Source organism: Amphiura filiformis, chromosome 7 (assembly GCF_039555335.1).
Source record: "Amphiura filiformis chromosome 7, Afil_fr2py, whole genome shotgun sequence".
In the NCBI taxonomy this organism is placed as follows: domain Eukaryota; kingdom Metazoa; phylum Echinodermata; class Ophiuroidea; order Amphilepidida; family Amphiuridae; genus Amphiura; species Amphiura filiformis.
In genome coordinates, this window is record NC_092634.1 from 54980340 (window position 1) to 54996560 (window position 16221).

Consider the following 16221-nt stretch of genomic DNA (forward strand, 5'->3'; position numbering starts at 1 on the left):
ACGAGACCTGTGCCTTAACCACTCGGCCACGGGAGCTTCATTAGGCTGGTTGATTAGGCTGGTCAACCAGCCTAATCATGATCCTTTATTATTTGCGACGGTGAACCTGGTGAAAAAATTAAGTTTAATCATATGTACAGTTCAACAACATAATAGGAATTATATGAAATAATAATATTAAATACATTCATTGGTATAATAAAATATCATTAGATTCAAGTAGTAGAATTAAATTAAATCAATATAATCCAAGAACAACATTCAGATACAATTTAAATGGTCATTGATACAATGAATACATAAAATAAAAATAGTAATGTAGTGTATGTTTAATACGTTTTAAATTATCATTGATCATGTTGATACAATGAATATATACAATATAGCAATAAATACATAATATATCAATACAGCATAATAATGCATGTTTATGAATTAATTATATATAAGTAGAATATTATGGTCAATTCCAAGCAAACTCGCCCAAATTGGCAAAATTTAAAAATCAAGTCAAGTATGTGATTTTGGTCTCATATTGTAGCTCAAAGGCTACATTTTCTGAAAAGGTACTTTTTCTGCGGAAATGGTGTTCATTGTTAGAAAAAAATCCTAACTTGCATAAATTTGCATATTTTTGAGTGGTAAAAGCAGCAAAACTTAAAACACAGCAACTGCTCTTGTCTATAAAATACGTCACAGTGTAATACGACCGATTACTTTTGGAATTATTTAATCAACGCCCCTGTCGCACTACTTGATAATATTGCACCATTGAATATCTCGTAAACATTTCAGCCGTAGCCACTCCCTCGTTAGTGCATTATCTGCTGTACTCGATGAATTGTATGTCCTAGAATTGCCATCAGGTTCAGTGGGTTGTTCCTAGAACAATGTGAAAAATAAAACGTGTTAGTGTGCCAATTTTGATATAAAATGATGGATTGAGCATGATACATGAATTTATCGGTCGAGCTAGAATTTTTTTTAATCGTACGAGACGATGTGGAGTACGAAAACTCTGGCGAGACTGATAAATTCATGTATAATCATGAGCAAAATCCATCCAATTGTTATTATGTTTTCAGAATAAAATGAATAAAAGGTTTTCATGATAAAATGCAAATTCGGCTAAGTAGGCCTCTGTATAAAGGTATAGGATGTAATATTCTGAAAACGTAATTGGACAAGAAAATTAAAAAGGACCACTGTTCATATCATATGTATCTATCTAGAATGTCCCATATACTTACTGTTGCAATAGGATACACACGTCTTGTTTCTCCTCGTCTTAGATGCTCCCAAAGCACTGACTTCAAGATGTCTCTACCGGTGTCGGATAAACATTTCGAGCAAAGCTGACATTCCTGTGTAAGCAAATCAAATCAAGGAATGTTGATGTGAGTGAATTTCCCAAATGCTGATGTCAAACCATCCTTTACTTGAGCAAATATTTTCGGGAAAATAATGACACATTGGCCTATTGATTGGTCATATTATAGTAAAGATCAAATGGGACTTCGCTATAAACATTTAAGGGGTTTAGAATGGAAGAGGTGCCCCTGTTTTTCACGCTAGTAGGCCTACTTCTGAACCGCTCAAGGAGACTACGAACAGCTGCTTAGAATCAGTAGTCCGGCTGCCAGTGGGTATGACGTTGTTTTGGTGTCCATAGTTTTGTTTTTGATGGATATTGCTTCTCAAGACCACCAACTTCAAAAATAAGTTTATATCTCAAAATGCTCAATGCTGACAGAGTTCCAGTAAACTTATTTTTGAAGTTGGTGGTCTTGAGAAACAATATCCATCAAAAACAAAACTATGGACACCAAAACAAGCTTCTGTGGCAAAATTGAGTTTGGCAGCCGGACTACAGGCTTTTGTTGGATATGGCATGCTAGGGCTGCTGATGCCCCGACAACCCTAACCATTAACTGTTGTCAATCAATGGAGGGCGCCGCATGCTACACGTCTATAGTCTACATGCCACAACTGCTACAGGCAAGGTTGGATACGTACGCGCACAGTTTAAGTAAGCCTACGTGCTCAGTACTGACCTCGCGCTTCGCGCTCACTATCGGGTGTCGCGATCAGAGGGAACTGAGCCAGTTTTAAAGTAAGCCCGATAATTGTGTGAATTAGGCTTACCTTTGATTTGCATAAGTTGCATACGGATGTATAACAGATGTCTTTTTCTACGTGTATATCACTATCCCTTATAACATACGGAATGCTGAAAATATTAAGCATAAAGATTGTCGATTGTTAAAATGACTATTACAAGTAATAGGACATATTATAGAAAAAAGTCTGGCAGACCAAAAAGATTTCAACGGTTTTCCCTTTATTCTTCTATGTATGACCCATAATGTATGTTTAATTGCAACATATTCGTACATTAGAGGATTATTTCGTGATCCTAACGTCCTCTTTTTAAAACATTTTTCAGTAGATATCTACGAAAAATTTTATTCCCAAAATGTCAGTTGATTCCGATATTGCGTTTGCAAGTTATGCATGATTATGTGTACAACACCGCTCCATAGACCATTGTTGCATCAAGTGCACGCTGTTTTACCCGTGTATCAATTGCACACCGTGGGGAGATGTATTTTACATGTTTAGAGAATTAAATCACTTCTTGACGACTCTCCAAATCCGGGTCCAAATCGTGCGGACGCAACCATCTCGTCTCCTGATATGTTTTGTTTAGGCTTGTTCATCACGACGGCGAATATACTGCTTGTCGTGCTGTGCACGTGTATCATTTAAAATTCAATTATGCTACTCTGGTAAGGTTTATTAATATTATATTTATTATTTGGATCTGTGTGTTCCGAAGATGTAAAATCACACTGAATTTCATATATGTAATTCTGTTTCATATTGGTCATTTCGTGTTAGCCATATCATTTCCCGCTCATTATTCCTCCTGTTTTTGTACTCCAAATCCGGTACTTCGCTCTGCCTTTCCCTTGAGTAATTCCCTAGGTTAGCATTATAACAGAGCCGTCGGTACATATACCAATACACCGATAACGCCATGGGACCGACTTGGTGCTCATTCCTACCTTGCCTTGTGGAAGTCGTAAAAGCTGGCGATGCCCAACGCACGGAACAAATTATATACAACATTATGGCAAAATTGTCCGTCAAGTTGGTCAGCGCGAATTGTCGTACAACTCATAGCTGGGTTAATATTGGCCTGCAAGGACAAAGGCAAACTATTACGATGTATTGTTGGTCGAAGCAGCCAAAAATGAATTTTTGTTAACAAAATCAATATATGAAGAGCTTATGTCCAAACCGTGTTAAGTCCACAAACCCATGTTTCTGATTTACCTGAGCAATATTGCAATGGGAGGTATTATAATTTCAGTTGGATGCACCATTACAAAGCAAACAGTGGATGGATGCACAGTAACAATACTCTGCGAGGCTTTGTTTCCCAAATGAGAACAATAGTCTGCATATTGTTATGCAGCATTGTTATGGTATATATTGGCTTGTTGACGGTAAAACTCATTGTTGCTAATGTCAAACTTGTCAAAGTATTGTGATTGCATTACACGAGTAAATGAGACACATGGGGTTGTGGACTTAACACGGTTTGGAAATAAGCACTTTGATGTTTTGCAAAAGTTCATTCTACAAATCATGTAATTTTAAAACTTGCTTGATTTATTGTTGTTAATGAGTTATGTACGTTTTACAAAAGTGTTGTTGTTACAACCCTCTTTACAACATAACTCAAGAACCACCGGGCTTACAAAAGTATATATTTGATATTTGAATTATTCAACACACTCGCTATGAAATGATCAATGCAATTTTAGCCAAAGCTCGCTACCATTCGCAAGATGCTGTGAACTACCAAATCGCAACAGTTTAAAATAGTTGCTAACCTTAAAGCTGAACAGCGTATTTGTTGTTATTAGAGAGATTGCGATTTCCAAAGGTAGCATCGATTGTACGTGTAATCTATCCCGTCACAGGAGAGTGATTTTGACTGTCGAAGCAGCCCTAATAAAACAGGAATTCGTCGTGTGACTGACTAAACCAAATCATGAAGGCACTACTATGCAAAGATGCAGTGAAGTTATATAAGAAAATCGGGATACGTATCACACGTTACCTCAATAAGATGCACTTTGAAATCGCTGTCTAAAATGAAGTCCCACCTTGTCCACTGAAAATACCTTGATCTATAATTCAAGACCGAATTTAAAAAGAACAGTTTGCGTCTAACGTCAGGGCAAAGGTGCGTCATGATTGGTTGCTGACCTGCGCAGTACGGTATTTTTGTTCTGGTTGACAGGATGTCATACGCAAACTAGTCTTTTAAATTCGGTCTTGGATTATAACATTAAAAATAAGAAGAAGAAACAAATCAAGATTAACCCATGTAATGAAATGTGTTATAGACATTTAAAATCCGAGCAACTCTTCATTTTGGCTGTCATTATAACCATTTATACTCATTCATTATTGTGATTTTATAATTTGACTGGGCTACAAAGAAGAAAAAAATTATATTACCGTGAATCAACATTTTTTCCAATAAGATCATTTCTCGTCGACAACACATCTCGTATAGCATCTCTAATCTGAATGTTGATAGTAGATGCGTTGCCGCCTAGAAGTGTAACAATGAAAATGGAAATTAATATTTACTTCCTCAGTTCAGAACTTGAAAGAACCGTATTCTCGAAAAATATTGCTTTAAGAACTTCTAAAGTATACACTGTGGCCTATAGCAGTAGCGTATCGTCACCGCTCCTACCCCGGGGGCTAAAGAAAATGTCAATTTTGCTGCCTCCTGAAGTATCAGGCTTGAAAAGGTTGACCCAGTTTTTTTTCAGCCAGGATGACCCTCGAAGATCTAAAAAAGGGGATGGTAGGGCCAAAAATATTTTTCAACAACTTTATCTTTTATTAAAGAAGAGGTGTTACACCTCCCAATTACCCACACCACCTCGAGCAAAAAGGTATAGTACATTAGTTTTCCATATTGTTCCGCCCTTTTTTCATTAATAATTCCTCTTGCCGCCCCTTCATTTTCCGCCGCCGCCCCCTGCTTTTACCCCGGGTGGCTCGCGCCCCCAAAGGCCCCACCCAAATACGCGCATGTAAAGTATAGTAATGCAGTATTAGTGATGATTTAACAGCTACTTCAGAAATTTTGCCAAGTTTGATATTTCACTTTCATGTGTTTAATGATATCGCATGGAACAACTTTCAACTAGGTGTCAAATACAAATTTCACGAATTCTACAGTATAGTAGACTGCGTAAATAGATGTTCAGGCGGCGGTATCATTTCTGCGTAATTATAGAAGACCAGGGGATTCACTCTATCAGTATAACAAATATTTGAAGAAATCAAAGAACCCTTGGAGTAGCAATTGTGGTGTAATGATTGACAGACACAATTTCAATCAATGACAAAAATAAATTTTCGTAATCGAATCAAAAATCAAACGTTTTGTATCAATTTTTGAATTTAGCCTGAATCCGTAAAATGGCACCTCTCGCCCTTTTTAGGCAAAGGCTGAGTTTACTATTATGCAGCAAACTATTGTTGAAGCTATATGTTCAAAAAACCTCCAGAAAAAGAATGAGGCCATATGTTGCTGATTTCGAATCTTAATGTCCCGAAGTCGTATGGACTTGGGTGGGTTTTGTACTTATTGTTTGTGAGCATATCCTCCTACTTTTCCTGGTATTTTTTCTTTTTTATTAAAGGAAAAAGATACCAGGAATTCTTTTTAGTGTCAACCCTATACAATCTTCATTTCATATAGTCGACAACATTATTTATCAAATTGCATGTTTTTATATCCCATGGTGTTAAATATAGCTTCAAAACGTTTTATATACGGCTTAAACTTTAACAACAGATGGCGCTATCACTGCACTAAAATGATTGATATGATCATTTTAAGACCAGTTGTAGAATGATTCATATGATCATTTTAGTGAGGTGGCTAGGTTGGAGTAGTATATGGGAGCGTTACTATCTGTCTGGCATCAGCGATGATGGCGGACTTGGTCGATCTTTAACTGGTCATGATATGGTTGCAGAAGAAAATTATTTCGAAGGAAATTCGTGGGGAAGTCTTGTATGTGAATATAAATGTTTCTAGGGCTCCTGTTAGGGAATAACCCAAAAGTTCGATGAAGGCCTTTATAAAACGAAAGTCCTTTCGTTAGGGAGGGAGGGGTCAAAAAGTCCGATTACGTTTGTAAAGAAGTTGTTAAAACATCGGTTAAAATCTTTTTTAAGGATTTATATATAATTGTAAAATTTTTGTATTTTCTGAAGTACGATATTGACATTTTACAGTGGCTGCTTCAAAATGATTTCAAATAAATATAGAGTGCATTACTCGCAACCTGCAACTTGTAAGATCGTTTTTAAAAACAGCTGTACCACACTTTGATTCTTTTTTATTTGAAAATCCAGCAAGACCTAATTTTTATGAAGAAAAATATTTCAAAATTAAATAGAATTATTGTTTCTTGAACGTGATCAATATCCTAGCAATGTCGCACCCCTCCACAACCTATCGACCATAGCGACAGCCCTGTGCTCAATGAATACGGGTTGAAATTTTCGATATTTGACACTTACGTTAGAGGGGAGGGGGTTAGCCTTCTAACGAAAGGACTTTCGTTTATAGGGCTTCATCGAACTTTTTGGTTGTTCCCTTATGTAATCAAGCTTTTAAAATAAATAAAATTAAAATAAATAAATATTTAATCCTACCTACCAAATGAATTAACATATGCGTCGAGTGATTGCTTTGTTGAATACTGTTGTATCAAACTATAGTACTTCAAAGAATCCATCTAAAACAGAATAAGATACATTGCTATTAACCTTCATACGTCATCATGCCATAGTCATAAAATTGACATTTTATTTCTTACCATCTTTCAGTATAATTTATCATTATTAGGGTTGGTTCATCATCATCATCGTCGTCATCATCGTCATCATCATCTATCATCAAAATCATCATCTTCATCATGAAAGTACAACAGGTGCATAACAAGGGGGATGTAATTTTCCTCGGAATGGCTAATATCGGATGGAAACCAATAATGTACATAATTATACTGATTTACATACAATACACAGTCAGCGATACTCTCGTTGCTTACCTGCCTGACGAATTGGGCACCAAATTCCATTCCGTCGCTTACATAAGTTCCAAAATCGGTAAAATTATCAGGAGTATACGCTTTAGGACAAAATCTTAACACCACAATAGAATCGAACACGTGTGCCCTTAAAGGTCTGGCCGAAGTGAATGCTACATGAACGCCGATACTAAATTTGCGACCGTCGATAAGAAAAGGATTCTCTATGAATTCCTGAATTAAACTATTTTGGTCAAGATCTAGTTCTGAAATAGTGAAATAAAAAGATGCATTAAACGAAAGAAGGTGTATTAGCTAAGCTTCTACCTGATGTTTGACGTACCTCGTTTTTGGTTGTTGTTGTTGTTGATGCTGATGGTGATGGTTTTGTTTAGTTGTTGTCGTTGTTATTCTAATTGTTGTTGTAGTTGTTGTTCTAATTGTTGTTCGTTTTTGTTCTAATGTTATCGTTTTCATGAAAAACTTCCGACTGCAAAACTATGTTTTACCCAACTTTAAGATGTTGGCGACGTTATTGTATATCTGTTTATAAACCATCACACATTATTCCCAACTTTATGATGTTGGCGACGTTACCAGTCAACATTAATAGGTAAATTTTCACGGGAAAATTTTCTAGACACGTGACCAATGCGTATCAATGTGAGTGTAACCTCAAGCCTGATCTCTGACCCCCGGCGGTGACCTCGCTATTCAAGTCTTAGTAATTTTGTATTGGAATAGTATTTTTGACCGCAATTTTGATAGAAATTTGTTCATTGCAAATTTATTGAATATTATGTTATCTTAATTTTATCACAATATCATCCAAACGTAATTTCAAAAATATCTATCTACGGAAAAAAATATTTATCTACGGAAACTCTTACCATAACATTATTAACTTGCGACAAGTAACTTATTTTGCCACAAAGGAAGAATTTTTCCTATTCAAATACATTGGAAGAACACCCGCTGTGCTCGGGGTCACATTCCATAATGCTAATATGTCTGCGCCCATGGGTGTCACGTGTCCAGAAAATTTTCCCGTGAAAATTTACCTATTAATTCTGACTGGTTACTGGATATCTGTTTATAGACCCTCACATATTGTATTATTCTCAACTTTATGATGTTGGCGACGTTATTACATTCTGTTTATAAACCTTCACATTGTATTATTCCCAACGAAGAAAACAGCAGTACTGACGAAGTTGAAGCCCCATTCAAATACATGTAGCTAATCGTGTAAAATGTCTTATTTTGTCTTAAATACACGGCTTTCGGATGAACCACTTACAGGCTATTTTAGCACATCTATGACAATGACAAAGGTACAAAAATCTGAATTTTGATAATTTTTACGATCATCCGGATGAGCAAATCACTGAATGGGCCTTTAAGTAGCCCAATAATAATATATGGTTATATGATTAGTGTGACGTCACTCCAATTGTGTAAATGACAAAGGACTGTTACACAACAATTATGATATAATCATAACATACCGTCAAATTCTTTCACTCTGTTTCCACGGTGCCATGGGTGTTTCTGAACCCACTTTTTATCCCTGTTCTCGGGCAATGATGACTGTAACAGAAAATCATGGACAACTAGTTTTAATACACACAATACTATGCTGTTCCAAAAGGATTGAGCTGGCGAATACACAAGTTTGGTAAGGCAAGTGCTGCCGACATGGCCTAGAATCAAATCGTGCACCCATTGCGATACAAATTTTCCCAGAAAATAAGACCAATCCGTATACGTAAAGCCAACATTTAGAGGTTAATAACTGCGCATCGGTTATTTGGAGGGTATTGTGAAAAATCTAAACATTTTGCCTTTGGAACCGAGGAATATCATGAGGGGCGCATTTCACAATGCCCGACATATTACCGATGCAAAGTTATTAACCTCATTCATAACTGTAACTTTCATCTCTTCACTTTACAAAATATCATACAATTATCCTCAAAAAATAAAAAAATTTACGTTTTACCTTTCCAAAAATCGATCAGGCTAAAATAGGACGACCAATAACAGAAGTGCGTATCACAATCTGTGCAAATATGGTAGCGCGCAATCCAAATACGGCGACCAGCGCTCTCGCTATTTGTTCGACGAACAACACGACGACCGCGTTCAGCGTTTGCGTTTTGCCAAATAAATAAAAATGATTGGATCGCACGCATCGCGTTTATTAATCAATGAGGTTATGAATTTTTGTCAAACTCAATTTAAGCGAATTTGCGCAGTTTTTACCATATTTCCCGAAATTGTTGTTAAATTTCGACATTGTTCGAAACTTGTTCCTACAATGAGGCATCTAGAGTGAAGAACATTTGGCTATTTGTCCGAAAATTTTGAGAAAATTTGAAAAATGACCTATATGCCAAAATTGACATAAAAAAGGGTCATTGGTAAACCAAATGGCCGAAAATACGACCTATGAGTTAATGCAATAAAAAAAAAGTAAACATTTATTGCTTACGTATTGTAAGAACTCGTTGTTCTGTTCTGGTAAATGAAATCCTTTTGGTATATATTTTCCGCCCCTCGATACCAAGTTTGCTTTATATGTCACATGCTCGTATAATCCAGGTATGTAATCTGTAAACTGTATCACATTTTCAAGCATAAATCTTTGATGGTGGTAATTCAGAGTAACAGACATAGATATAATGATTATTATAAAAAATACTTGAGAATTATAATTGACATTCATGACAATCATTATGTTGCATACAGAAACCGGTATACAAACATGCGCGTATGTTTTTGTCGGATGCTGCATGGTGAAGTATAGTCATTTACGCCTTAAAGCGCGTGAGAATTTTGTGTCCCTAGTTAAAGCCCTAATTTTAATTAATTAGTAAGATGCACATGGTTATTCGCTTTAATATCATAAAGCATTAAGCAATAGAGATATCTGGATAAGTGAAGAATGAAATGTGCATAATGTAGGCTTTTGTTCACAAGATGAAATACGAAATTAAGCAAATAAATGTAATGATGTTAAAATGATCAATTTTTTCACTTCGCTGATGACGGAAACACTTTTAAGTCCAGTATTTAAGCGATTAACGTCGATGCCAGGTGAGTAGGGATCAAAATGATTGTAGTCTTTTTGACAAAAAGACGTGTATATTTATGATGTGCAAAATTTTAGGAAACTCGGCCCATGTGAAATGCCCGAAATCACGTCTCAAAACAGTTTCTGTGAGTTTACAAAAGTGATCATGATAAAAGAATAATCTGTAGACTTTCCTACTTCACATGCACCATAAATATTTATAGGTAAAAACTCATAGTAATCATGGCGAACCTTTCAAATTTCTGGCCAAATTGGAAAAAATTATGATGTTCGTCGTTTTTGCGTCCAATTTGCAGTAGCGACAAACACAACAATGGAAAGTTTGAGAGTTTCAACCAGCTGGCGATTCAACTTCGAAAAAAAAGAACAAAGCCGAAAAGGAATAGAAAACGTAGGCTCAACGGAACGCGGAAAACATATTTACGCAAAAACGTTAGACAACATACCGGCCCTTGCAGGACCCCGAATCTCGATTTACTCCCTTAAATCTTTGTCACGTAATGAATACGGAATAAATCGCAAATATGTAGGGGATTAGACCGGGATGGAGGTTATTGCTCGGCCCGTATGCTTACCTTGATATCCGCATCTTCGAAGTTACTGATTCGGTAGGGCACAATGTGTCGGTATCTCCTGCACCAAAGGTCAGGCCAGCGGCGCCCAGTATCGTTACATTGAAAAAAAGTATCGTTTGCCTGTCGGATCTTATATCCAAGACGATGACTGATAGTATAGTATTCAAGTATATATCTAGGCTAAAAGCAAACAAACGGACAAACTATCAGTAGAGGTGACACTGAGTGGAAGAGGTGTCAGACAAGGCTGCATCTTGTCCCCTCAGCTTTTCAACATCTATGCTGAAAGAATAATGAGAGAAGCACTTGGAGAATTCCAAGGAGATGTGACGGTCAGCGAATGGCATATCTGAGGTACGCAGATGACACCACCTTGGTGTGTGAAAGCAGGAAAGAGCTACTATCCCTTCTAATAGTTAGTGAAAAGAGGGGACTAATGCTGAACACCAAGAAGACCAAAATTATGGTTATATCAGATCAGATGAAAGGAAATAAGTTAACTTCACACTTGATGGTGGAGTCATTGAAGAGGTGCAGACCCAGCAAACACAAAATCAAAAACGTTATAAACGTGTTAGAAACACGTTTTAGTTTTATTCAAAACTTTTCAATAACATTTAAATGTCGAGGTTATATAAAGATCATTTAAAAAATTAAAATGTTTATAATTATGAAAAACACTACAATAAGGCCAAACAAAAAAATACTTATGTCTCAAAGCCGCCGCGCGCGTTCGTTTTTCTTATCGCGACCTTGTCAGCTGAAACGGCAAATTCATTTTTTATTTCCATTTTTTTTTAGTTTTAGTTTTTTGCCGTAAAATCTTGAAATTCGGAGACAAATTTGGAAGAACACTTGTGAAACTACCAAGGGCTTTGAGACATAAGTTTTTTTTTTGCCTAACATTGATAAAATGTTAAAACATTTGATAAAATGTTGTCAAAATGTTATTATAAAATATTTGTGGCAAAAATATTTGTGGCAAACATTTTTGCAAAATACTTTGTCAACTCTTAAATAATATTATGTTAGAATATTTTGCATCAAGTTTTCAAAAATGTTTTTGGAACGTTATTAAAACGTTCTATACCCTTTATATATAACCCGACAATGAAACATTTTGTGTTTGCTGGAGAGTTTTGAGTTTTTGGGATCCATAATCAATACCAAAGGCGACTGTATCCAAGAGTTGATAGGCTGGCAATTGCACGACATGTGGTTCAGAACATGAGCATATTATGGAAAAGTAGACTTCCAACTCACCTTATATTACGAGATAAGTAAAAATAACGTGTTCCTAACTTCACTTTCTGTTCCTTGAATTTCGGAACACACTAATTAAAATCAATTATATTTTGATGCAGTGGTATTTTATCGTTCACAGGCAGGGTTATCTAAATCAGAATAGGCTTACATAATTATCAATTTAACAACAGCTACCTAAGTATGTTCATGACAAAATTGACAAAACATGGAACCCTCCTTGTGAAATTATTTTATCTTGTAGTTATGTTGCTATCTACTGAAGATTTCAACTTGTCAGTAAAGGAGGTCAGAGAAAAGAAAATCTGTGTAAAAATCATGTTAGGTACCAAATGCAGAAGAAAAACATCAATATTCGTCGGCTGCATTCCATAGTGGCGTCAAGTGATTTTTGGTCATTTTTTTTTTTTTTTGTTTTTTTTAATGATGTTCTCTTTCATTTTCTAAGTCTCATCAGTCAAAATTAGCTAATTAATTAGTAATTAATTAAATGTGGTGTATCTCACGCGACAAAGTGAAAAATTGTGTTTTCCATAGTGGCGTATCGACCATACGCCACTATTTATACACATTTTACAATTAAGAAATACATCGCATCACATGTCATAGTGGCGTACACCTCGCTACATGTCATAGTGACGTATCGGACCTATACGCCACCATGGAATGAAGCCGACGATAAGTAACGCCATAGGGATTACACGGCGATCGAGGTGGCGTAAGGTTAACGTTAGGTTAGGGTATTGCGTTTTGCGTGTTTTTCATAGTTTTGTACTTATTGTTGTCAGTTTGCCAGCAATATTATATATTTATTTCTTTTGGAAAATATATAAAAATAAAATCTATTTACCTTACTACAGAAATTTCACATCATTTACAAAATACGATAAATGTCTGATTTACACAACTCGATTTTAAATTGGAGTTTCTTCAAACCCGATTTTCTCGAAAAGTAGTTTATTCGCGGTTCCACACTGTACGCCACTATGGAATACAGACTAAAGATATATCGTCACTTTCATATTTTGGTGACAATTATTATGATTGATTTCTGTACATTTACAACTTTTTTGTGCTGCACTTGTTTTACCAAGGCACTAAATTGTATGATCTCGAACATAAAAAGTTCTGGTTCTTTGATTTCTTTAATTTGTATGCACTATTAGTAGGCATGTCCACTAAAAATTGAAGTACTATTAAATTGATTCAGACCTAACTTATTGGCTGGGAATTGATGAAAGAAACATTTTGGCGTTTAAATAATCTTAATCGGACGTTTCATTCCAGAGATATGGCCTTTCGAGTGTCACGGTTTTATATAGGGCTGCTAGAACATGTTAAAAAGTTAAAGTCCAAAAAGGAATACTAACAGAAAGTGCAACTTTAAGGTACTTTTTCTTAATGTATTTATTAACTAGCGTTATCTGGAACATTATATTTGCTTATAACAACATGAAAATAAGATCATCCTGAAAATTTAATCGATTTTGTTGACATACAACAAAAAATATAAGACCTCAAAACCCATGGTTTGTTTGATGAAACCTCAAGCATGATCATAAATGGCCGCCATGGAAAATATCTCCATAGAGGAGATGAACAAAAAGTGCATTATTTCAAATGAATAGCGGTAGTCTTAAACATTGTTCAATCTTTTAAGGTCAGCACATTTTATCTTCAAAAATTATTATATTTCATCATGGCATAAGTTTGATAACATTAATCACTACCAATTTTGAGAAATTTGCTCCAACTCAAAGGTTATCTTTACTACATTGAGCAATACACTGTGTGTGCATGGAAGCCATGATCAGTGATGATAGATAGCATATGAAATGGACATGGTAGTGAGAAGTGCATGTTTTGAGATGGGCCGCGGTAGGCTTAAAGATTCTTAAATTTCTTAACATCCTGCACATTTTGTCTTCAAAAATAGTTAAATTTTATGAGTATGTAAGTTTGCTTGTCTGATTCACTCCAAATTCGGAGATAATTGCGTTTGAACACCTGATGCACGGAATGGTGTCACTTCAACCTGTTGTAGTTCTCATCTCATTAAATTTTTCATTAAAAAAGTTGATCTCTTCATGAAGGAAGGTCCTCTCTATTTACTGACCAATCAGGAAAAAGTTTGGTTAATGTTTTCTGGTGGAATCAGGAATTTCTTGAAACACCCTGATATAGGCCTACATTTGGATCAAAACAAGTATGTACGACATTTAACAGGCCTGGGATTTCTTGTATCGATCAGTTTCTCCATAGACAATACGTGTGTGAGTGCACGCACACAGTAAATGAAAAATCGTTCTAGTGGAAACTGTATTGACAGTGGTCATCCCTACTATTAGGTCAAGGGTAGGAAATTATTACAACTAGTTTATAGTATTATTGAACAGCAAATCAACTATGAGTAAACGTCTTCACTCATACGTGGAAACAATACAATTCGTCCTTGAATGACTAAAGTGACTCCACATACACCATGCACACACCGCGTACACAACCCGATACTAAGGAACCTATTAAAAGTTAGATTGTAAAATACAGGTAACTTTAGTACTAAACTATCAGGTTAATTACTATCGTGACTGAAATGGATCTGGTTTGTGTAAGAGAGCCCCCCCCCCCGGGGGTATTCCTAGTTGAAGGTATACGAATACGTGTCACGGTTTTGGGGTACCTTTTCAGCGATTTCGGTACATCGATGCATGGGTTTTCAGGGGAGACCAATTGGGCGCATTTGCTCAAAAGTGCCCATAAAATCATGTCATAGATTTCTGAAAAATTACTTCTAAAATGCTCATAGGTCACATGGCGTGACAACGACGATATGATAGCTGTCTTAGCACAGTTGTTTTCTAAACTTAAAAATAAAGCTTACATTGTTGTGGTGTACTCACGATTGACATGCTGTAACCATCCGGCATAGCCTTGTTTATCTTCCAACTCAAACGCGGTCGGCCAAATTTGTAGCCACCACCGTTGCTTGCCAATTCTGGAAGACTTATCTCATCTTGTGAACTTCGATACAAGTGTAATTTCATAGAGATAATGGAAGCTATCTCAATGCAGATGATCAGGCGAAACAACTTTGTGAAGTTTTTCATGATATTTTCCGGCGTGATATTTAGCCCGAGAATTCTACATGGCCCTAGTATCACTTTAAGAATCGTTATAGACCGTATACCTTCCTCGAGTCGGTTTTTTCAGATGACCTTAAATCTGTTAATTTATACAGGCCATTTGACACGCCATGGTTAATAATATGTTCCACATATCTGTATGAACTATTGGTGTAGAAAATTCCCCAATTACAACTTTAATTGGGAAAATATTTGGAGTTCAATCCCACATTGTACCAAAGAGGGCAGGCTTATTTCATTTAATTGGAGAATTATTCATAACATTTATCCTACAAAAGTTTTATTATGTAAAATGGGGAAAGAAGATACAAATTTGTGCAATTCTTGTAATGCTGTTGATCATCCAGAGCACTTCTTTTTTTGAAGCAGCGCCCGCAGGCGATGCGTCCCTATGTAATTTCACCGAAATGACTTGCATACGATAGGTGATATGCCTCAACTTTTGTTGATACACCATTCAAAATACATACGATAATCGAGCTCAAATGAGATCGAAAATTGTAGGTTAAGCGCATGCACATTCTGTATTTCTTATGAGTTTGTTTTGTATGGCAGTACATGACTGAGAAAGAGATTAAACAGTTGGTCTTTTTAACAGTCATTTGTCATGGGTTTGTTTTACATATGTCAGTAACTGACTGAGAAAGAGATTACATGAGAGTAAAAACATAATGCATTGCGAGTCAAGCATACTAGCGACTGATAACAGCTATTACGTCATCATTTTCATCTGGGTCGTCAGTGCAGCATGGTCAGTTGATATAAACAGTCTTATCTCTCACAACGCCTGTATTGCGTGTGAGTATAGGCCTAGATGTAGTTCACACAGTATTCAGTGGAATAAACGAATTGGAGTCGATTGAGTGCCAAATAAACTTGTTCTGCATAAAATGTTGTCAATTAGACATGCCTTGGATATCGATTGGCAAAGCATTCTTCAATCTTCGGATGATGATGTATAGGGGTGCTCATGACGGGGCCAGTTCATGTCATGTCATGAT

At 36.1% G+C, this 16221-nt stretch overlaps 1 protein-coding gene across 1 annotated transcript; it reads right to left on the reverse strand.

Annotated features, from left to right (window-relative positions):
• Window positions 1-584: 584 nt before the first annotated feature.
• Window positions 585-15203, reverse strand: LOC140156402 (probable tubulin polyglutamylase ttll-15). Its single transcript, XM_072179358.1, has 12 exons — window positions 14978-15203; window positions 10815-10994; window positions 9637-9762; window positions 8651-8732; window positions 7164-7408; window positions 6770-6848; window positions 4537-4633; window positions 4133-4202; window positions 3069-3202; window positions 2146-2230; window positions 1251-1364; window positions 585-882 (listed from the first exon to the last, which is right to left on the reverse strand). Exons 1-12 carry the CDS (start codon window positions 15182-15184, stop codon window positions 751-753), a joined length of 1551 nt encoding a protein of 516 aa, XP_072035459.1. The 5' UTR covers window positions 15185-15203; the 3' UTR covers window positions 585-750.
• Between the last annotated feature and the right edge of the window lie 1018 nt (window positions 15204-16221).